At 33.1% G+C, this 26244-nt stretch overlaps 1 protein-coding gene across 2 annotated transcripts in view; it reads right to left on the reverse strand.

Annotated features, from left to right (window-relative positions):
- Nucleotides 1–6551: 6551 nt before the first annotated feature.
- Nucleotides 6552–26244, reverse strand: part of LOC117235010 — a 281666-nt gene continuing 261973 nt past the window's right edge. Inside the window, exons 1-4 of one of the 2 annotated variants that reach the window (XM_033496631.1) lie at nt 11837–12169; nt 11461–11582; nt 10531–10835; nt 6552–7419 (exon numbers count right to left, since the gene is read on the reverse strand). In XM_033496631.1, coding sequence (XP_033352522.1) covers nt 7175–7419; nt 10531–10835; nt 11461–11582; nt 11837–12169 — 1005 coding nt within the window. In that variant the 3' untranslated portion in view covers nt 6552–7174. Of the gene's footprint in view, nt 7420–10530; nt 10836–11460; nt 11583–11836; nt 12170–26244 lie in introns of those variants that run through there. The other variant, XR_004493600.1, reaches the window with a different exon arrangement.

Raw genomic sequence — 26244 nt, forward strand, 5'->3', positions numbered from 1 at the left:
AAAATATAGCTTTCAACCTTTATGTGAGAAATATAATTGTTTTAATTCCGAAACTACTCATAAAATTTATTTTTACCAAAAAAGAAACTCCTAATCTGTTCATCATATGTACGTGATGGCCAAACAATTTGCTAAGAAAAAAGAAAAAAGTAATTAAAAATTCAAAACGCTCGCTCTAACCATCGCTAATATTGGGCAAACATGCTAAACCTTATCTAGAATCTTTGCGTGTGCGTAGAATCCGACAAGCCTGACCGACTGATTAGTTTCGATCGTGGTTTCTCCATAGTCCGGTAAAAACAATGCTTTTCATACAGAACCCAACCTAAACGCGGAAGTGTTTGTAATGAATTGAAGGGATCATTTAGATAGCATTGTGTCTTACGACTGCTGATTATTTCTAATGAAGCTTATTTATCGCACTATTCGTTTAGCCAATATCTGACCGTGTAATCGGACTCCTACGGTTCGTCCACCATGGAGAGCGGTTCCTGGTTGAAAGTTCTCTTTCTCAAGTATGCGTCATCACCTGGATGGATTGTTCTCATGTAGCCAATTACACTTGTTCCAAATGTATAATCGTTTGAGATTATCTCGGTGTATAAATATTCCATAGAAAGCAATTTTCTTGGGATATTTCATACGACGTAATATAATGGTAAAATATATAAGCAGAAGGTTTAGATATTCGCTGATAATAGTACGGTGGTAAGTATATGTACAAACAAAGCAATTTGATTTCCTGAAAATATTATACTATTGACACAAATCAGATTTTCCTATAAAGTTTTGCGCGTGCTTGTAATACATAGGTTTTTTCACCAAATTCTTCTATGAAATGTAATTTTTGTGTCTTTCGTTATATTAACAGACCTTACAATTCAATAGGAACATTACTATACATTAATTAAGATGACTGCTTAAGATGACTATTCATGCCACATATTAATATTTCACTAAATATATATACGTTCGCGTAATACATATTTCATGATCTCTACATACATTTCTGGATGGGTTCATTGTTCTTCTAATTCGTACAATTATGTGTAATATGGACATAAAGCATTTCTACAGTAAATGTTTAAATATTTTTATTGAACCAGTATAGGTTTCCAATTTTTCACTGCAGAATTGTAAAGATTCATATAAGCACCTGTTATCAAACTGTAGAGGCAGCAGTGATCAAATTTCGACTTATAGAAGTAAACATCAACTTGCAGATATTGAGCATTTCTTTCTGAATTCGAGTTACAGAGATAAAATAATACTCCTAAACACATAGTTAATAATAATTTGAGACAAAGTAAGTTTATACTTCGAATGATAGACGTTTTCACTGCGAACCGGAATGAAATCAATAAAACTGAATATACATGTGTAAAGTATACATAATATATATAAAGATTCGAGTTATCCAAATTGGTCTGTATTTAATAAGTGAACATCAATAGTGGTTGCTCCACGTGTGACATTAAAGGGTTTACAAGGGAAGTTTCGTAGTTTACGGCGTGTTTTAGTGCTACTTTATGACGAGGTAGGGCTGATTAAATCGTTCGATTATCTCTCGCGGATTATCTGCAACCTGGATGGTTTTACGACATAACGGGGCCCTGGAGATTGAATAATAAATGCTTTTGTATAGCAGTCGCAAGAAGTCTTCATTGCATTTGATTTGTTGTTCCGTGCTAATGTTCGCGTTCAGTGTATGCCTGATTTATGGCTGCCGTTTTGCAATGACCTATACGCGGGAAATTTAATTGAAAAACATTTCAAGTTGCTCCGGAACAATATGTATTTAATATCGCACAGTCCTACGCGTAATATAGTATAGTAACTGGTAGAGATTGTAAAATGCAAAACACAACTGCTGCTTGTAATTACCAACTGAACGAGGTTTCATAAGAGAAGTTTGAATGGATCTTACTTTAAAGGTTTCGTGATTATCTTACAATTCATTTCGTTTTTTTATCGATATTATTGTGACATTTTAAACGTTTGATATTTATTGACTGCAAAATCAAAAAATAAATAAAAATAGTCTAAATAATTAAAAGATATAATTATTCTTTTTCTCTGATTGTTTCTCATTGATTGCTCTCTTTTGTTTTCATTGCTTGCTTGTTGCATTTAAATGACAATTTAATGTTTTTATTTCTCTAATTTATTATCGATGATAGATAAGATTATAAGTTTCAAAGAGATCCGTAGCATTTGATAACAAAAATATTCTATCGGAAGCAAAACTGGATGAACAATTTTTGCTACACGTATGTATATCGAAATTATGTTGCTCGTACGAACATATATGTGTGTTAAGTGTATAGAAGAATAATGATAACAGATAACAAGATTCCGAGGAAACATATCTCATATTTTATGGTGCGTTTAATCTCGTGTTGATGACGCCGATTGCATCATTTAATGAATTTCATATGTTTTATTAACTTTATTGATGGAAATTCCATGAGATAACACGGTTTAATTTATATCGGAAGTCATTCAGTGAACGTGCCTTTTAATACAAAGTACTTAGAGCTTTAAATTACATAAGAAAAATTTGGAGATTTCTACCTATAATACGTGTTTCTAGAATCCTCTAAATTACCAAATACCATAAATTGCACCTATAATTATAAGCAATTATAATATTTTATTTTATAATCACGATTTATGATAAATTTGCACATACCTGTTATTTATTATTTGTAATATGTTTCGTGTGATTTTATAACTATATTCTTCACCCTTAATAAAATTCTAACAAATCAATTTCAAATTTCATTTTGTTTATCACTTTGTACCAACTTTAGCACTGCATGAAATGTTTTTTCATTAAGAAAATAAATTGTTACATATATATCACAACCTCTATCGCTTAAGTATACATATATCCTTGAAACTACCCTTGTTCCTTACAACCAACGATTTTCTTTCCCAACATTCGCACATTTTTCCCGCGAAAATAGAATATTTCTTTACGCCGGTAGCTTTTATTTTACAAAACTATCCAACTAAAAGTACTCGTAAAATTCTTCAGCAAACTCGAACAAAGGGACGTAAACGTCTAATAAGACCGTAGCCTTTCGAAACACGTCGACGATTCGTTCGTTCTTCCGATCGATAAACGTTCCAGTCCAGCGTCCCCAAGAGATCACCATTTAGAATCATTAAAAAAAGAAAGAAGAACGTGCATTGTCGCAAAATAAGTACATTTGTACGCGGCAATTGCAGTTTTTGAGCTGTTAGATCGCGATCGGTGCAACGTTGCTTACACTTATCTTTGCGTCTCACGTATCGAATGGTACGCGGGGCGGTGTGTAAGCGCGTGGCATTAAAGGTTCACAGGCAATTCCCTTTAGTTTATGGTGTATTTAGTACCGCGGGTATGGCCGTTTCATAGGCCATACGTTGCTGTGGCTGCTCGTCGAGGAGGCCGTAAACCAGGGTACAAGATCGGCCGCGCGAATCCTATGCCCGTTTTTTCACGCCACTCGTACATTGTACACCAACCGTACCGAGTAATCTCTTTCTACCAAGCTTGTGAATTTTTCCAATTTTTTTTTCATATTCTTCTTTCTTCCCTTTTGATTATCTATCTTGCCTTGTATTATTCCCGGCTTCTTTTTCTCGGTATAGTATAATGTTTTGCGAACTTGTTTAAGCTGGTATGGTTGCCAGGGCTGTTCAAGCGACCAGGAGTTGCAGTTTCTTCCTTCTCACGTAAAAAGGCATATGTTGAGTTTGAGCGGCGCAGCAGGATGAAAGGGGCAGTTCTTCGAAAGTTATTTTTCCACGTATATTGGACTTTGGGGGGTAATTAAATGGCGATTAAGTTTTATTAAGTTGTAACGTACGACATTTCCTACGTTCGATGAATAATACTTTACTGAATCTTAAAACAGATATCTTTTTGTAGGTAAACGGATGGGTACATATTCTCCGTAAATATGAAATTAAATATGGAAATTCTGAAAATTTTTTGACGCATTAAGACGCGTACTCAAAGTGTGACATAATTCAATCGTTTTGACATTTATTAAAAAGAAAAGAAGTAGGAAACGAGTATCAGAAAAGAAGAAATAGTTGGTTAAGTTAGTTAAGAAATAATTTAAGATACAATGATACAAAAATTACATACACCAGTTATATTTACGTGAATTCATAAAAATGGTAGGCTTAATATTATACCTATTCATATCTTTTAGATCCTCTCTCTCTTCTTCATGTAAGTGTTTATCAAAGTGTAGCTATTTCCTCGCCGTTGAGAAAATTATGTAAAGTGTTCGTAATTTCTGGTAATAAAGTGTCTGTAATTTTATCCCAAAATATCTATGATTTAAATACTCTAATCTTCCTAATTCAATTTACGAATGCACTGATAATAATATCATCGTTATTTAAGCATAAATAATTTCAGTTTCTCCGGCAGTTCAGTTCTTTCAGTTTCTAAGGCAAATATACAGAATCCGATATATGCAGACTTTCGTAACTGACTGTATATTGAGTATCGTCGGAGTGAGTTGAGAGCCGTTTGAATATCATATCCGAGGAAAGAGTTGTCAAAACGTTTCAGTCGTGTCGAGTGGTATATTAATTTATTATAATCATTATACATTCTACCGCCGTTTGTCATCAACATTCATAATAAATTCTTATTTATTACTCGTAATATTTCCACAATAGATAACAATAAATTCAAGAAATATCATCGTAAATTGCAAGGTAAGAAATCTAGAGAACGAAAAGTATGGCTCACGCATACTCGAGAGACCTGTGTACACGTGTAGGCACGCGTGTTCGCGCGGGATGAATTCGTGTACTGGCCGAGTCTCGCGTGTCGGAGCGCCGTTACTCGCTGGACCGTTGTCACAACCTCGTCCGCTTCGTATCGGCTTCCTAGCCCCGCTTTCCTTCTGGAAAAGTTCCGTTTACACGCTCGTCGACGAACAAATCATCGCCCGCTGCGATTTGCCATAATTAGCATACGACCTCGCCTACGCGTCAGGCCGCGTTCACGGCGGGTGAGTTCTTTTTCACAGGATGTCCCACGCGAGTGCGTGCCCGCCGGTGTTCGTATTCCGTGGTGGTGGTCGTCTTCTTTGTGTTTGTAGTGTTGGAATGGAGGTAGAAATATAGAAGAATGGAAATGGATATTGAAATGGTTAAAAAAGAGAAATCGATATAGAAATAGGCAGATAGAAAAATAAGGGGCGGAAATTGATATAGTAACGAAGAATGCAAATGGAAAAATAGAAAAATAGAAAAATGGATATAGAAAAGCAGAAGATAAATCGAGAAATGGAAAGAAACGAATAGAAAAAGAAATACAAAGCAAGTAGGAGAATGTGAAGCATGAAAAATGTGAAACATACAGCTACAATTGATAAAAAGGCGATTGATAATAAACTGTAGATTCAACAGAGCTGTCAACTTATAATATAAATGTGTACAAAATAATATGAGATAACAACATAATGTGAGTAAAGATTATGAAAAAGAAAGGACAATTTCGAAAAGAAGTAGAGTGGAAATAGAAATTGAATAAGTATTTTGATTTAGTTTAAAAAATGATGTACCTGTACGTATTTCATTTTGCGTTATATTCTATTACAATTTTTTTCTTAGTTTAAAAAAGGAATTTTAAAAACAATGATATTCTTATAATGATATCCATAATATTTACATATTTTGGGGCTTACAGTCAAAAGTAAGTCCGTAATTAATTTCATTAATATAGTATTTCGCTAAAAATAGAAACTGCATACGCATACTGATTACTAAGGTTCGAAGAGTTCTGGCACTGCAGGAGAAAGGGAATTTTTAGAATGGAAGTCGTCGCTAGTATCTAAAATTGAATAAAAATAGAAATTGAACAAGTGTTCTTTTTCTGAACGAAGCTTGAAGGATCATCTCGCACTGTGGGAGGGAAAGAATTTTTAGAAGTACAATTTCAGGATAAGAATTCTGAGATTAGCATGTACAACAAAATGAAATTGTGGTAGTGTAAGTTTAGGAGTGCGTTGGTATAAAAGGAACAGAGCCCTTAAAAAAGGGCAGACTGAAGGTTTAGTGCAGAGTTGTTCGAGGGAATTCGGAGAGTCAGCGCAGGATACGAGTGAGTGAAATAAATATTTGTTTCATTAGTTATATAAGGTACATGTTATTAAAATATACGAAATAGTTCGATCGTCTTAATTCGTGATTGTTACTATTTAATAATGTTAAAAAACATGTTCCAAGATATAAAACATAGAATATTGTTCACGATGCAACTGGAAGGATGGTAATTTTATCTATTTTGCCCGTGAATTTATTGACCATCTATCTTTATACTATGCAGCGCAGAATTTTTAATAATTTTCTATTCGATAAAGAGAAAGTAAATTTATTTTTATAAAATTTTATATATATACGTAGCATGGCAATTATTTAAAGCGTAATTTAACAATTGTGCACGCACATCTACGTACGTAGGTACATACATATCTACATATAACTTTATTTTGAAATTGAAATACTAACTACACGTTACTTATAATTTTCTCCAAAATTCATTGTGAAACTATAAAACGTCAACTTAAACAATCTAACAACTACTATACTAACAATTTCGATATACCTCATACAGCACGTAGTAAGTATACTTGTACTTGTGCTACATTTATATTATAAAACGAAATAAGCGGCTACACATAGATACAAACTATATTTCGCTTGATAAATCATTATCGTAATCATGCAGGAAACATATATTTTATCTCGTCAACCAGCGAAACGAAATTATTTTGAAACTATTATTAATTACAGTAACAGTTATAAGATTAATTCATTTATTCGCATCAGGCCACACAAAACCAGTAGCTAATTTAACAATTTACAATCTCGAGGCTCAATTCACGCGCCTAATTGATATCTACATTAATCAGAAAGATTCTTAGGGGAAAAAGACGAATGAAAAAGTTCCAAGACGTATATTTAATTCAATTCGAATGATACGACTGAGAGCAATTTAAAGATACTTCTCGTAATCCTTTTTGGCTTGAACGCAATCGATCTCTGTGAACGCGTCTCTGTGTCAGCATGGCGGTCAATTAATGCACGGAATTAATTAGACGAACGATCGAATCAGTGTACGGAATTAATAATTATAATTCGAGTGGTGTAATAATTATTACGGGAAAGCAACCTGTTTCCACCCAGGTTGACCGAGGTTAATTCGATGTAAATATATGTAAGTGCTACGGATACACGTACATGTTCCGGAGGGTTCGGCCGATTTAAATGTTCTCAAAGTTGTACGGTAGAAAATTATTGTGATCCTTCGACGAAAAGGAACTGTCCGCGGCGGGATAATAGCCAACGTTCGCGTGAACTTCGAACAAGCAGCACGCTCCCGATCGGATATACACAGTGTATCTGCAACAGAGAATATATTTATTGAATAGCGGTCAGATATTAATTTATGATTTGACAAGCGAAATTTTAAGTGAAGTTAGGAAATTGGATTTTCATTGCCCCTTGTGATTTAGGTTATAGCTTTCAAGTGATGTTTAACAATATTCGAATGAAAACATGTTGAATGGAAAGTTGGAAATATTGGAAGTTAAATTGGAAATTCAATCTAACAATTCGTGATATTATAGGATTTACAATTTAGAATTTATTTGCGACTCTATATCCAATTGAAGAAATGTTGAGCTTGGAAATTGAGTTTGAAATTCAGTTCATTATGTTATAAGATTATGTTTTGTACTCCTTGTGCAATGTATACTAGAATCGTAATTTAATCTCAATTTTAATATTCTGTGATTGTTATGTAAATATTACGATTACAATTACTTCCATTACTATCGGTCTATGTGAAAAGTGCTGCACATTTGTACTATTCTCCACTTTGTAAGCGAAATTTTATTTTTTTATAATTTACTTCCTTTTTAATGTATTTTGTTAAGAGTTTCATATATTTGCACAAATAATTTATAAAACTAACGTATAATATAAACAACACGTTATCTGTAAAGTACCCTAACAATATGAGAGCTTTCATTCCTATCAACCGTTCAATCTATATATAGAATCAAATTATTCATTAAACGATATCAAAGTACGATAACAACTATAAAACGATATAAGAATATTATTTCTAAAGCAAATTACAGTCCAAAGGATGTCACTATCACCACAACTCTCCCATTAATTTATATATGCAGACTTCCGCCTCCCTCGTGCAGAGCATTCGCGTGTCGCGGTCACGTGTCGCATTAATAATTCATTTCCGCATATCGTGCGTATTTCACGTATTACGCGAGTAATCGATTAACCTCCCTGGAAGCAAATTTGACTACGACATCTGGTAAAATTCAAGAAACACACGTGCGACCATCGAACGTTCTGGTCGCATTATTTTTCTTTTCCATTAAAATTTCTTTTTCCAAACGTAAATGATATTTTTTGTCAAACATCGTGATTGTCCGATTAAAAAATGAAAGAATTTATAAAATACGTGTTGTCATGCACTGCAGACACACCCTGTATACGGGTGGTTGCAGCTACGAGCAACTACGACAGGAAGTCGTTACGGGATACCGGTAACCGTGAGGCTAAGTCAAATCGATGCACGCGAGGCGCTTTCGAAACTCACTCGCTCCTCCCACTGCGGAAAATAAATAATAACGCGCGAGTAGCCGGCAGTTGTCCGTGGGACGATACCAAAGTTGTTTTAGCCGAGATGTTCGAGTTCGTGACAAACGTAGGATGCACTTTTCCGATGCTCGTTTTTCACTCGCGTTCCAATTAGCTACCTGATTTGCGAAGGCAGAATTATATGAAGACTATCACGTTCTATAGTTTATCAGGTTGGTGCGTACGAAATATTGTTTCTCGAACTTAATATATTTGAGAATGTGAAGAAAATATTAAGGGAAGGTCTTATACCAGATTCCAGTTAATTTAGTTTGTAATCTTTACGCGAAATAAAAATCTGTGTGCTTTAAAAGCTTCTAAGTCAAAGCAAGGTATTTCGAACTTATGGAAAAAATAGAAATAAAACTTTTTACAATATAATTCATTGAATTTATGAGGAAGCTTGCCACGGTAGGTGTTGAAAACTTCCATTCGTTATTGATTATTATATACTTTGAAGTCCATGGCGAACAGTTCTTATTCAAATCTTGAAAAATGTATATACTTACATTTTTCGAAACGGTGTGATTTAAAATAGTAGCTCCAAAGTACCTATTTAACAATACCGTACAAGCTTTTGAATCTGTCATTTGTTTCAAAATGAAATAATTTTACGGAGGTTATTCGTGGGATGTAAGTTCGAAGACGGAACCGAGAAACCGATCGAAAGAAACGCGTCGGCTTAAGATGAAAAGCAGTTAACGGCATATCATGAGAAGAGAGAGCGATTCAGCGTCGTGGAGGATCTTTCTCACGGAGCTCTTCGCTATAGGGCAGAGATGTCTGCATATGCCCGACGACACGATTATGATTTATGCCGAATCGAATCGAACCTGATTTATGAGAACGTAATGTTCTTAACTCTAGGATATGCCTGCCTGCTTGGAAGACGGCTCGTGGAACGATTTCCGAAACGCATTCTGACGATCGAACTCGAGTAAAACAGTTCAACTGTCGCTCAAGGCAATGCTATCACAAAAGAAGTGTTTTCATTAAACGTGTATCGGTCATTAATAATAGTTTCCTGGAGTTTACATTCGAAATTAAGAGAATACCAATCGTATTGTTGATTTATAGTATTTTATCTTTGGCTCGCCTGATCGAGAGATAATTTAAAGAAATTAAAAGTGATTTGATAATTACATAAACTGTTAAAGTTCAACTAACGGTGGAAATTAGTCATAGGATATCTTACATAATTCATATTAGTTTATAATAAAAACGTATAATAAAAATTAATTATTGCATATAATGATATGTATTACGAAGGGAAAATATTTTATTAAAAATTAAATACTGTATGTAACAGTAACTCGAAATATAAATAAGATAATTATAATGGATAATATTGTTAATCTTTTAGAAATATAATTTTGAGGGATATAATTTCTACATTTTTCTAATTTTACCGGAAATACAGTTATGTATCCCCTAAATTTTATTTTCCCACCACGTATTGTTATTATTATATTACAGGCTATTACAGACTATTGTGGGAAATTTAAATATGAAAAAATATTTAAAATACGCACGACATGTTAAATACATAAAATATGTAAATTAGAATATATATTCATAGATGTATGATATTTGTAACATCGTTTATCATCGATTAAGCTCTATTTCCTTAGTTGTACTAAAAAATGAACATTTGAACTTACATAAACATATTAGCAATCTATTGATTATACTTCGTTATGTCAAATAAGCTATAAGAATCGATGAAAACTTTGTCTAAAAAATTTCAATTCTGTAAATCACAATTTCATATCTATAACATTTAGCATTCACTTCTGTTTCTTTTTTTTTATTTCTTCCTTTTATTTTTTTTTCCTTTTTTCTTACGCGTAATCAATGTTGGATCTACTAAAGGTGGGCGCGGTAATTTAGGAGGCGGACTTCCTAGAGCAAGGTAATCAGCTACCGGAGAAATTCCAACGATATCTTTCATTAGGTTGCCCGGTGGAGCGGTATCCAATAGATTATCCATCATGAGATTTCCCATGGTCGCTAAATTATCTCCGACCGGTATGCTCATTCCTTTAGATAGCTTCGATAATTCCTTAGCGTTGCACTTATATTCTGGTCCCTGGGGGTGGCTTTTGAAGACAAAGCAATTGGGTGCGAGGGCGTATGGAGTTACGAGACTTCTAAATAATATTATAATTATGGCACGGTTAAATAACGATGGAATAAGATTTTATAGAATTTGTGAAGTCGTATGTATGAGTCGTCGTTATATTTTATGAATTTTTAGTTATTTTTAGTTATTTTTAGTTATTTATTTGTAGTTATTTTTAGTTATTTTGTCATAAATAGACTGCAAATTTTTATTTACACTGCAGCTTCATATCTGTATTTAACATAATTAAAGAAATGGTACCTACATAATGATTTATTTTATAACAAGTACTCCATTTTGAATATTTTTTATATTTTTGCGAATTACATGCATTCTGAACATTTCTACACCTTTAAATCTCCCATAAATGTATCAAAATTCACAGTCTGGTTACACACTATGAATATTTATGCATTTACAGAAGAAATGTGCAGAAGGTACTTCATGTGAATTTAGATGTCATTTCTTTAAATTGAAAAATTTAATAAATATTATTTATTAGTACATTTATTTTTAATGCTATAACTGTTAATAATTTCTTTTAAGAAATTGGAAACTTTGTCAATAGAGGATGATTGACTATACAAAGCAAAGAATTAAATTTTTGATTAAATTCACAAACTTCAGTTCATCATATAAAACTTGCACAATACCTTCCTAAATTTATAACTGTAACATCCAGATCTATGTAGCCAGCAAAACTGTTACCAGAGTCGACTAATTCGAATGGGCCACTAAATACAAACGGCGTTGGGTCCTCGACGCATACTTTGCCCTATGAAGCAGAAATTCCAAATATTTGGTTACATGCAGTAATATTTATGCCATCTTATATAATGCTGTTGCAGTGAATGTATTAATTCAATAAATATATGTATATATATACTTATTAGTTAATATATACATAAATTATTTGTATTAATGCATAAATGCATTCACAAGTAATTATGTCTAAACTCTTAATAGTACGACCATAGTCTGTTCATGTTTTCGCAGAAATGACGAATAAAATGGAAAATAATGTCTTACCAAGTCACATGCACAGCCGCTAAGACGTGTCTGAGTGGAACAAATGGGGAAATTGTCGTCTAGTCTAAAAACGCCAATTTTTAAAAAAAGTCTCTTCATCTTCTTGACCATTTCTTCGCACGACATTAAGAAATGAAAAGATTGGCCACCATTGAACTTGTAAATGTAAATTATATCGTCTTTAACAGATCGATCGCGTTCTAAGATCTCAGTGGCTGGGAAATTAATGAACACGACTTTCGTGACAAGCGTTGATCCGCCTGTGTCTGTGTATGCCTCCTTATTTATCATTAATTGGGACACGTAAACGTCTAACAGATATAATCCATACATAATTTATATTTATGTACTGTACAATTTTTTCTTTTCGCGAGAGGTTACGGAATACTTAAAGATTTTATGGAATGAAGTTGCAACAGTAACGTAAAGACGTTTCATGAATTATTATTAATCATGTATAGTGAGTTTTGCCATGTTCTACTATAGGTGAATTTAAAAAATTAACGATTTACAAATTGCTTCGAAAAGAAATCTTAATGAACGAGAAACAAATATTTAAAGGAACATTTATCGAATATATTTAGAGAACTGCAAAATTTAGAAAAAGATTATAAAATGTAATGGTACAAACATAAATGATTTATTGGTTAAAACATATTATTATAGATATTATTATTTTATTTATTCTTATTCAGTCGAATTACTGATTTTTCTATAACGGAATTAATTCACCAAATATTTGCACAAACTCAAAAGTAGTAAACTTAAAGTTTATCATCTACAGAATTATTTTATCCTAAAGTATCAATGAATCGATATTCGTAGCAAGTAACGCAATTTAGAAACAACATAAAACTCAAGTTTTCCCAAAAAGAACTTTCTCTATGAACGCTAGAAAACGATGCAATTTGCTTCGTTGCTAAGAGATCTACGAAAAGTCACGAAACAGAGATTAAGATCCATCACCATCGATCATTTTTAAAACGTAACTTCTAACAAAATTCAATCGATCCGAAAGTACGGTTAAACTCCTGCAGCGATGTTCTAATTGCGGGGTAAGATTTGCGAGACGTGGCTTGTGAAGTTCGGTGAATTATAGCCGGGTCGCCATGCTCACTGAATCTTTCATGCTCGTCTAGACCAGGTTAAGCGCTCGAGTTTACGAACGATGAAAGACGAAAGGGTTTAGGTGTCTGGGTTAGGCATAGGTTAAGTCAGGGTTAGGAACCGTGAAACCGGTTTTCAGAACCGCGAGTCGGTGATTCGGAGCCGATGTGATTTACAGTTAGACACGCGGATTGATAGACTCGTTCGGGATAATTGCCGAAACATCGTTAGCTGTTTATTGTCAAATTATTTATTCGCACGATTCTATTATGCATTGTTGAATAGCGAGCGGATTGTAAGTTGTTGTACATAATATACATAATTATAAAAATATTCGAAAATATTCCAACTCGTAGAGAAATGTGTATTTATTACACGTGTTATATATAACTGAAGATAATTTAAAAAATATATGATTAAAATTTGTTATTTACAAGGATAGATTAATTTAAGTAACTTCCGTAGGTTTTTGAAGTATTGAGTTCCCTGTTACAATAAGAGTCTCGTAAAGATCAAAATAAATGATAGCCTGATGATGATATATGTCTGTGGTGAATGGGATAGATGTAATTGAACATTTCAGCTATGGCACGATATTTCTTGTCTATTCTTCACCAATAAATAAGCTTTAACATTGTGTCATTGGATAACAGCAGCCTTTGTGCTGTCTAATCGCAGATTTTTCTTCATAATTGTTACATTTAATATCCAATTTTGAAATACCAATCCCAATCCACTTTCGTTATTTAGTAGAAATTCTTTCCACTCTCAAGAAATAATTGTAAATTCCAAAGAAATTCTTAAACGATTATAGCATTCAACAGTAAGCAATATGGCTACTGAGCAGGTCGTATATGGCACTACGTGAAATATTTTTTAGGCGATACATAGGTTGAAAGTATTCGAACACTTCTGGGTACCTTCTGATGAACGTATTATGCGTGTTATACGAAACATTTTGAATTTTCATTAGCATGGTTGCGAGATTCGACTATCGTGATTATGTTGATCAAGTTTGAAATAAATCAGGAAAAATTAGGAATTAAAGGGTATTTAGTAAATATTTTAGACCTCACTATTTCTTTTACTACGAGGTATTTAATAGTTAGTGTATTATGTACTTTAGATGGCTATTCATGTTGTATACCAAGGACGTAATTTATACTATTTGATATATATTTACAGTAAAAAACTTCTAACTTTTAGATACATTTCCAGATTGATTTCAAATAATACCAATATAATTGTGACAGTCGTGTCACATTAGAGTGCTAGTGGAATTTCTAAATATTTTATATAACACACACAATATACAGGAAAAATTTTTTTATGATAAGTGTGTTAAAATGTGTATGCTAAAATGAATTGTGTGGAATATAAAATCTACATATGTAACGCCACATTTACACATAAATATATTTTAACGCATTTCAATAGATGAAGCAATGAATTTCATATTTATTAAGATAACTGTACGGTAAAATATTTTCAATTTCGATGAACATTATAAAGAAAATCCATTAAATGATACATGATAAAAATTCAATTGAAATTATGTTACAGCCATATATTACACAAGACATATCCAATTGCGGCAACAGTGTTGGTTTTATTTATAGCTTCAATTAAAGTGACTACATGATTAATTTTCTCACAACATATGACAAGAGGATTAGTTGATGAAGATATTAAATGCGAAATAATTTTCTAGAAAAGATAGGTAAAAATAGAGAACCATAATGCCACGATATTGAAACAACTTCTTAATTACTTTATAATTACACCGTAATTAGAACATCGATTCAGTGTTACAGTACTACAATTCCTTATCTTACTAATATAATTTTTACTGTGTTGCTGGGCTATGTTGCAAAATTTTTCTGTCGATACTAATTAGTTTAGTGTCAGCTGGGCATGATACATCGTAATAAGAGTTCTTGATCATTTATCTGATTATAAGCCTACATTTATCCGATTGGAAAGCTACAATTTGTTATCTTAGTTCTACTGTTCTATCGAGAGTTACAAAATGTAGACTGCACCTATCATATTTTTTATCTGTATAATCAATACTTGTCAGTATTTAAACACACCTCCCTGTGAAAACTGCTTATAATTATTCTATATTATTCTGAAAAAAGTTTTATTGCTGTTTGCATTACATTATAGAACGTTTCTTCTGTACTTAGTGGAATCTTCAATAACAGATAACATTGTGCTCCCACTAATACCTAATATAACATTTAATGTGTATTAATTATATCTAACACAATTCCACATGAAAATAAAAAAATACATCTCCATCTCTTTTGTGCGTTTACTTTCCTGCGCACGCAAGACATTTTTTGACGACGCTTAAAATTCGTACATAATATTTACGACATTATCCAAGTCGTTTGAAAAATGAAAATAAAAATCAACATTAAGCACTCGTACATCGAAAAAAGAACGACAAGCATCGATCAACCAAATTCGATCATAAAATGAATTTAACTACACGAAAACCATAATTCCTCACAAAAATAAAAATTCCTCATCAATTTTTATCTTCTCGTACAAAATTCCATATTACTTTTAAGAAAGGAAAATAAAAAATCAACATCATGTACTCATAAATCCAAAACAGAAAAGTCAACAGCCTGGTGATCGTCGCATAAAATATCTCGCATAAACGTTCGACAAGTAGCACACTGTTACGACGCGAACGAGACACGTTTGAAAATCTCGCGTAACGCAGCTCGAGCAAAGGAAAAACACTTTTCCGCGTTAATCGCGTACCTTGAGCTACGACAACGTGTAAGCATTTTCGACGCTATTACCTTTCGTGGGAGCTGTTAAGCAGCGTACAGAAAGCACCTAAGGCGAAATAGATCCGGGGTGAGAACTAATTATTGTTATTAAGACGTTCGAGGGCGGGCCTGCGGTGTCGAGTCATATTCCTGCGGCTTATCGGCTCGCTGGCTCGTATCTCGCAATTAGGATATCGCGCCAGTGAATTCTTCTATGTTTTGCAACCGTTTCAACGAACGCGTGTTACACGTTGACCCTGTCACAGGGGTTGTGATTTTGTTTGCTCTTGCCCAACTTTCGGCTGACAGTGAACGGCTAAGTGAATCGAATCAGATCGCGTGTTTGTTAAACTCGAAAGTGTAATTGAAATAATTTTATATAGGAAGGGGAATTTTTAAATCGAAGTTTAAACCTTATGTAATTTTAAGATGGTGATATATGATTATATGAACTACATCGTTCTGTCTAGCTAAATGTAAAAAAAAAAAAAAAAAAAGAAAACTGGAATTAAAATGTTTTCGTGTGCGAAAGGCGACTTATGTTGGACTTTGCTTTATTGTATAATTTCGAGGTGGTAATATATGATTATAGGAATTAAAACGTTATCATGTAGGATAAGAGTGATTTTTCTACTAGGATTTAATTTGGAACTTTCGTTCTTGTGCAATTTCTTGTGGTAACACATATACGATTGTACGAATTACATTGTCCTGTCCTGTTAAGTGTAAGAACACAATTAAAATGATTTTTTTGTAGAAAAGATAATTCTTTATTTGGCTTTAAGTTACCCTGCGTTCTTGCTTTTGTACGCGGTTGCTTTCTTGCATAATATCAAGATCCTGCAGACTAAATGATTTCGTCTCGTTAAATGTATAGATGCAGTTAAAACACATTCACGTAAAGCAATTTTATATTTGGATTTAATATCAGAACTAAAAGTAGTGAAAACGAACAATTCGTAAATTTTTTGAGACATTGTATGGTATTCTAAATTTTTGGAACTATTGTGTATATGTATTTTTATATTTAAAACCTAGCTCTTTCATCGCGTTTTATATTTCCTCTTATATCTTTCATTCTGAATTCTTTTCTACGTGCCTTATTTTTATTCGCCATTGGCACTAGTGTTAAATTACTTGGGATCATAGACAACATAGATACTTTGCATTCTTGCGTGATTTCCAGGTGATAATAAATGGTTGTATAAGTTACATGATTATCGATTAATTTAAAAATGCAATCGAAAGTTTTCGTGTAGGAATGGTGATTTTTATAGTAGCACCTACTAAAGTTAGCTAAGGTCCTAGGTAATCTAGGCTTTGCATTCTTGTGTGATTTCAACGTCATAATGAATGGCTATCTGGGTTAAATCGTCTTGTCTGTTTTCTAAATACAGAACTGCAATTGAAACATTCTTGAGTAGAAAAGGTGACTTTTATATTGGAATTCAACGTTGGTTTAGGTTATTGGTTATCTGGATTTAGCATTCTTCTGTGATTTCCAGGTGATAATGAATGGTTGTTCGTCGGTTAAATATCCTATCTATTTGTTAAATGCAGTAATACAGGTAAAACCTTCTTACGTACCAAAGGTAATATTTATATCGCGATTTAAGTTAGTTTGGTTTACTATTGAGCCAGAATTTACGCTCTTGTTATATTTTCGAGGTGATAATGAATGATTGTAAGATTCGAATTATCTTGTTTGTTTCTTGCGCTTGAAGGTGCAATGAAAATGCTTTTGTAATAGTAAGAGAGATTTCTATTTCGAGTATCAGCTGCTTACGATTAAAGATACCAGTTTAGGTATCAGTAAAACTTGACATACATGTACTTTGAATAATTTAAAACTATTTAGTATTTTAAAGGTTTTACTGGATATTCGATAGAAACAAGTATAACTATTGCTTCGAGAAAACAAACTAATGTATTGAATTGAATCTGCATTTTAATTCAATATAAAGAGATATCTTTATATAAAAGTAGAGAACAAATGAATAAAATTATTTTCTATCACTATTCATTTATTCAGAAGGAGGAAGAAAGATATGTACGACAAAAGATAAGGATATAATATAATTTAATCATCAGAATAAATATCGTAATGAATATAATATATAATTCAATAAATGTTAATAGATATCATCATAATAAATGTTCCTCAACACAAGGGAGAATTACGTAACAATACTCTATCGAGAAAGAAATAAGATTAAAAGGAACAGAATGTCTTTCTTTCAAATTACTGAAAGCACATTCTGTTCTAATCTTGTTTGACAGCAACTTCGATCCATTCACATTTTAATTCGAAGAACATTCAACGATTATGTCCTATGTACAGAAATTATAATCACATGATCTATGTCGCCGTACAACCCGTTTCATCGTATCGTATCTACGTAATTATCCTGTATGCTACCAGAATTTTATAATAGTCCTTTGAGAACCGAAGCAAAGATGGTAGAACAAAATTGGTAAATAAAATAAGAAAACTGTAATAGCTAAATAGTTACTTCTTAAATAATGTTGTTGAAGGAGATGAACGACCAATTAGTATTTTTATTTCAAAGAACAGCCACACAACTTTTGCAGTACTTGTGCTAATAATAGCAGCTTGAACGCATAAGAAAAATTATTTGATTTAACAGGATGCAATTTTATAATATATGTACTTTAATTTTTTATGAGATTCCTGATTACAGAGATATCAGTATCAAATTTATTCTTTGAAATTGTATTTTATACATTTTTTTGTTATAAGATACTATATTATACACATTAAAATTGCGTGTATAAAGAACATATTCTTGGTGAAATAATTTATTCGACATATTTGTTTATTAATGAGATTCTCGAATTGCATTCCTGTCAAAGTATAAAATTACTGAATGATATTTTCTTTAATAATAAAATACCATTCATAAAATGACTTACACGAATTATGACAGCAATGTGGAAGAATAACATGAAAGAATAGGAGATGTCACACAAAACAGGTTTATAAAAGAAAACAAATGTTGGCAGCTTGATTTATTTTAGTACAGAATTTGTGTTCGATATTTCTGATTTGATTACTTAAGAATTAGTTAAGTTAATTGATGGAGGAATAATATTTTTATTTATTTGCATTAGTTACACCCTTTTAACAGAAAATGTGATATTGAAAAAACGAAGAGTCAAGTATTAAATGAGGATGAATAATATACTAGTAAAATAGTACACCTTTCGTGTCATGAGTGAATAACAAAAAAATTAATTCAGGAATTTCAAGATACATACTTTATGAAACAAAAAATTTATACATTTTTCCAAATTTTAAAAATAATAAATTTTTTGTGTAGGATATTATTACACAACTTTATGAAGGATAAAAATACGTGAACCAAAAAAAAAAAAATGAAATAAAATTCTTGAAAAATCTTTTTTGCCTTCATCATACACCAAATTCTCGACTCATACTAATAATAAAAGAACTTTACATTACAACTGAAAAGTTGAGACGATAAACGGTATACATAAATACCAGAAATAAATATTTCTAGTAAAATCAAAAAATATGTTTTCACCAACTTTGATATTTGCATCTTGCATACATCACGTGAATGCTATGGGTTTTCAAAATTTACCACCTTTGTACTGAGTTGTGATATAAATTCGTCGTATTATTGTATTTATTATATGCTTTCTGGTAATAAAAAAAACATAACACGACGAAAATTTTACGTTATGAGATATTAAAAATTTCACAGGTGGTACGGTTGATCGATCACAACAAATTTTCACCAAAATGGTTACTGAATGGTTTTTAAATGTAATCTGAAAATATCGAACATATGTGAGAATGAAATTGATAAACGGTCGAGGAAACAAAGAAAATAAAACGAATATTATATTGCAGTTCAGTACGTTTAGAAGAAAAATAAATGTGATAGGTGTTGTACCCTCATGTTTTTCAACCACAATCTAGTTAGCACTTATTATCATACCTCTATCTCGAGATAGGTTTAAGGGCAAAATAAATTATTTCAATATTTATTACATTTTTCCACCGCATTCCATATCAATCTTATCTCCTTTCTCAGTAAAAAGACCGATTTCTATTTATCTTCTTTTTTTTATTTACATCGCTTATTTCAACGCCTCAATTATCAAAGTTCTCGCGTTTAGTAACGTTTCAATCGCAATTTTCGATGGCGATTGAACACGTTCGTAGTGGATGGAATGCGGAGCAATTTAATACGTCAGTGAAAGCGATTATAGTTAGTTTATGCAAAATCGCTGACCGAGCGTTAAATAATTTCCGGAAGGGATACGCTTATTTTTATCTACCATAATCACCGACAGAATTTCTTGTGGTTCTATATTTTTAATTCTTACTGTTTCTTTTAGCGAAGAAACAGCGTTGGAACGTTGTTAAAATATATTAAATGGTAGCCGTTTGTAAATCGAAAACTTTATTGCTTCTTAGTAACTGACATGATGTTAAGTAACCAAAATAACTTCCTTCATTTATGTCATTGTTTCTTTACGTTCCATTAATTTATGTGTTTATTAATTCATTATATAGGATAGAAGCTACGTTTTATGACGATGAAATGATTTTTCTTTGAAGAAGATGAAATCAGGAATTCAGTTCTCCACCTCTTCCGTATTTTGGCATTTTTTCGTAAAGGATAGGTTTAAATTATGTATGTACGGTATACATACCACAATAAATGTACATTCAAGGGCAAAACGTAGAAGCAATACAGTATATAAAATAATAAACAGTTCTCGATCAATATTTTGACACTGTGCCGAACACGAACGAAAAACAATACATGTCCTACAAAATATGTTTCCATGAATAGAAAAAGTAGGACAGATCTGATTAATTCCAGCGTAATGATGTATCGTTATTAAGTTCGTAAAGCTTCTAATCGTGAACTTAAAGAAATTTGATATGAATGTTTTTGATAGTTCACATATAAATAAATAAATAAAAGATTTATTCATAATAATTAATTATTTTGGATAAATAGAAGATTTATTCATAATAATTAATTATTTTGTGTCTTTGGCTATATAAAGTAGAGGACAAAAGTTTAAAATGACTATCTTTCTGCAAATTATCGCACTATGTTATACATACTAAATAACCAACAATTCGAAGTTGTCCTTGCAATTTCAAACACGAACAATACTTGAGAGGATGAGCGTGGAACGATTCGATGCTACATTTCCTACGAACATTAGTTTTAGTGGGGCATCAAATTAATCAAACAATAATAAGATTATTTAACGTGACATATTAAATTGATAGTAACAATAACGATTTATAATACAATAACAAGTAACTAAATTTAGGAATCTGCGCGCAGAAGATAGAAAAATTGCTATATCACTTCGCAAGAAAGAAAAACATTTTCCGAAATTGCTTTTCACATACTGTACCCTGTAACAGGCGATTACGCTGACAGGAAATTAACATTCATTGAAAAAATATTCATTAAGAATATAATGACATAGTAAGATATTTCAAAGGAACATAAATATTTTAGTACTTATATTGCACAATAAAACAGTACAATAACCTAGCCATATTCCTTTAATTGACGGTAACTAATCTAATAAATCTAATAAATGTTCTACATAAAATAAAATAATATTAATGCAATATATAAGAAAGCTATCGTAATACATTATATAAACAAATCTTTATTTCAAATAACCACATAAATAAATAAAATAATGTGTAACGACATATTTGACTTCGTTTTACCAAATTTATCCTGTCACCGTGCCATTTCGAAAAGAATCTCTGCAACATAAATGTAATATAATACAGCATAGAATAATAAAACATCAAGAACATAAAATACAACCAACGAAGGTCGAATAACGCTAAACGATATTATTAAAAAAAATATATATCACCAATGTCTTCTTCAAAACAATCAAATCAAAAACTTAATTAATAAAATCATTCAGAATTAGTAATTTAATCAATCCAATAAATCGACAACCTTAACCATATGCACGAAAGATGCCAGGTTAAGGTGGAGTCCTGTTGAACAAAGTGATGCCGAGGAGAACTAGGAAGAACATCCTGCTAGACTATAAGGACGGGAGAATAATGCGATTGCACGTTTATTCGTATATTATTGCGGCGATAAACAGCACTGTTAATTCTCGGTCGCGTTCAGGCCGGGCGTTCAGACCGGGCGTTAGCCTCATGCTACGTTCCCCGATCCCGATATGATATCTCAATGACGCTTGTTGAATTTGCATTGCATTAGGCACGTACATAGCTATATACGTAGCTACGACGGTTACGTTAACAAGAGAAAGTGTTAACGATAGGGAGAGTGTTAACGAGAGAATGACGCGGTAACAACGAGGAAAAATAGTGGCAGTAACACTCTAACAATAAATGCTCGTCGTAATTTTGCCGTCCGTCGCTCGCTCGTTAGACTTTTTACGCGCGGTGAAACCCGGCGAAACCGGAGGCAAAGGAGGCTCATTCCGCTCGCAACAAACGTTTCTATGTATGTATATTCATGTAGATCGTGTACCGAGACGTTTAAAATGTTCCACGGCTGTTTTAAATTACATTGAATAGGAATAATCGAACGCTTGGATATCGATACGATTATCTTTTCGTGTTTTTCCTACGAAATGTTTATTGCGCTAGATTTCCGATCATTAGGTTTGATACGGGAAAATATGAACCTACAGCCACCTTATAATGGTGTTCTACCTATTTTTTGGTTCGATGAAATTATGTATTAAAGAGTTCGGAATGTGCTTTTGCGGATTTTAAGGTAATTGGACAGATTCAATATTTTGAAGCGAGTTGAACTGAGAACTTGAATTAATTGTATACGAGAATGTATAAGGACTTTACGTGGCTATGTTAAAATTTGTTAATATCTACGATACTGATGCGAGTATTTGACAGTTATAGTTCGAAACGTTAAGGCCTGCGTGCACTGCGGCAGAAACTTAAAATGATGATCGAATTTCGATGATGTCCGTGTTATCGATCGCCTTGTAAATTGTACTTTGTAAAATACATTACCATAAATAGATAATTATACAGCAAGACCACTGGCGCGCGAGTAACAATATTTACCAGATAATACAATTTATTACTCTAGTTCTATCTTTCCAATCATAAATAATCATTCGCAGTCTAATTATCAAATACGAATAAATGTTATAATACTCGGGTTAAATCTCTAATAAATAAATAGTGAATAGACAATTAATCACAAAAGACTTCAATTAATAATTGACGTTACATCGAAAGAATACCAAGAGCAGCTGCATAACAAGAAACGCAACATTTTGTATGAAATAAAATACGTTTCGTCTCTCGGCTCTATATATCACGCTCGTCAAGCCTTCTCGCTAAAGGTAGACTTCTTGTTTTCCCTCTGACTCTGCCATTAAAGCGACCAAAAAGAAAACAGAATCTACCAGCGAAAAAAGCAAAAAAAATGTAGATCGTCAATAGCCCAACACACAAGTTCTCATCAACGCAATCTCTCGCGGGATCGCGTTGAATCGCACAAGGATGGAACACGTCGCTCGTTGGCTTATACACGCGGGATAAATTCCAGGCGGTCATTCCGTGCTTCTGACAACGATCCCCATGGACGAAAAGCGTCCTTAGTCACCGCGGCGAACAGTGTAAGTTGCGCAGAAAAGCACCGATAACTGGAAACGTTGTAATCATAACTTCTTACGGGGTGACGATTACCCAAGCATCGCGCGATAAAACCGAGCCCATCCTGGTTTACTCGCCTTTCCCTTTTACCCCTCCTGCCCCTTGAACCTTCTACGTCTACGGTCTTCTCGTTTCTTCCGCTTGGTTCGATTCTTCCTTCTTCGCTTCTTTGCTGCTACTATTTTTCTTCTATTTTCTCTTCTTGACTCTCCTTCTTCCTCTTGGCGATCGTCGTGGTTTCCCCAGGCATCGTATCCGTTCGAACTCGCATGCGAGAAGAAGGTGGGCACCGTTTCGTCGATAACGAACTGGTTAACACGCGTTCATTACCCGCGGCCACGTAGGTATATTAACCAGGCCCGATCCTGGCCGGATCCTCTTCTACCTGCCAGCGGCCATCTCGTAATCATTTCTTTCCGTTTCCCCCCACGTCGTTAGATATTCGATCGGTCACGCGGTGCTTTATCGAATTCCAATGGAACACCGGCGGTACAGAGAGAGAGAGAGAGAGAGAGAGAGAGGGAGAGAGATCATTGGGATAACTAATTGGTCAATGACTTACGGCTACGTGGTAGCTATTTCGATGAAGCGAGGATTGTAGGTTGGAAGTTCGAATGACATGTAATATTTGGAAACCTTTTGCGATGAGTAGAATGTTTATGTACTTGTTGGGGATTTGAGAATGCAAAAAATAAAGAAAAAAGTTGTGAACATTATACGAATAAATACGTACAGTATCCAAAATATTTGAAGGTACAAAAATGCATCTGATACACGATAGGCAGAAATGTATGCGTAAAGGCTACAGGTGATGGACATGATAAATCATATTTGTCGTCCTTCGTAGAAGAGCAATTTTATAATTCAATAATGTGTAATTCAACAATTTAATAATTCGATAATTTGACAATTTAATGGTAGATCAATATAATTGAGCGATTTGGATATTTAACTTGTAATTAATATTTAAAAATTAAATCATTTCTTCACAAATATTACTGTGATTAAAAATAACATAAATAATAAATCGATGGGCAACACCTTTCACTTAAAAAAAGGTATAAATACGACTGAAAGATCACTGCAACGTGCATTTATAAGTACATTTGTAAGTAAAATTGCAACGGTGTATTATTAGTCTGTGCAACCAATTATTTGAGTCTCTACTCTTGAATTTCTTCCTCTTGCTTAATTGCCCACTTAAATAAATTTTCAGTCACTTTATTAAAGACGCTTATGCACTTATTTAATCTGAACCGGTAACAAAAACCTTAATCAAAGGTATGATTTAAATAAGCAGTGATAGATGTTCCTTGCTCAAATTGAATATTCGCATATGTATTGCATTGTAGAGACGGATATAAAACGATCTAATCGACACCTTAATTAGCGTCATAAAGTATTTTTACGGAGATACAGTCTAATCATATGTGATCTCGTTTGGCACGTTATGAACTGTAATTTATTAAAATTCGTAAAAATATAACGGAAATGGCACGGAAACCTGATTTTCTACTTCGGGAGATAAAAGGAAAAATGTTAAAAATTCCGTATAGGTATGATGAAACATTAAGATACGTATAAGGCAGATAAAGTTAGTGTAGTTAGGCTCTTTGAAAGATACATTTCAGAAAATAAGTGTCAAATATGGGACCATTAGAAATTATCTTTTTAAATTTTCTGTTATATATAGTAATAACATTTTGTAGCTTCGAAAAATGTTTAATTCTACAATATATTTTTCTAATTTTTAACTCTTTATAGTGGGTATATCATTAACACGATTATAATTAGTGAATGCTAGTAGAGATACTTCTCGGATTTTTTACTTTACCTTCTTTTAATTTCACCTTCAATTTACAACATTCTTAACGATATACAACTTTATACCAAGGATACATTATTTTTTTTATCGACGCGCAACATTATATTCTAAAGTCTATCCTGTAAAATGAAAATCTACAGAGATTTCCTTCAACAATGAAATTAACAATCTCAAATGTCAAGGAATTGTAATTGATCGATATAAATATCAATATAATATTAATATAATATTCACATAATATTGTATACATATATTGTATGTCATATAATGTCACATCAATATACTCTCAAGATTTATTCTCAAACAGCCACGCCTAAGATAATCCAACCTTTCAAATCACGAAACTCATAGCTCCGACGACGCTTCATTCAAACCATCGTGTATCGTCGTTGCTCGTGTCCTAGAGCGGAGTCGACTCGCTAAAGGAAACTAACCGCGACTACGAAATTATGCAGTGGCCTCTTCCGTTAACGGAGGAACTCTTTCTCCGCTACGACAGACGGTCCACCTTAATCTTGGAGGTCTGGCCGAGTCGAACGGCACGGAACAACGGGCAGTAGTACACGGGAAGGCAGCATTAGCGTGCTAAGCAGATGCAGATGAAACAAATGGATTCGCTCGGTGACCGTCGTAAATCCACGGTATCGTTGACACGATCCGTACACCCTCGCACGAACCGTGCTACGAACTCTCTCCGCTACGACCTTCTGCCTTCCCTGCCCTTTTCTCATTCTCTGCCGAGAAACTGGACATCACCCACTATATACGCGCCAGTTTTGATTTATGTGAAAGGTGACGCGTCGTTCGAATCGATTACCGGGGCTGATAAACGCGTTAACCTGGGCCCACGGAGGGAAAGGAACAAAGAATTAGAAGGAAGGAACTGGCAGAAACGAAGCTGGCGAATTCCTAGAGGATAAATACCGATATGGTATAATTCACGGTAATTGCATCGTTTTGTAGATTGAGTGTAATT

Source organism: Bombus vosnesenskii, unplaced genomic scaffold (assembly GCF_011952255.1).
Source record: "Bombus vosnesenskii isolate JDL3184/JDL3185 unplaced genomic scaffold, Bvos_JDL3184-5_v1.1 scf7180000013314, whole genome shotgun sequence".
Classification (NCBI taxonomy): Eukaryota; Metazoa; Arthropoda; class Insecta; order Hymenoptera; family Apidae; genus Bombus; species Bombus vosnesenskii.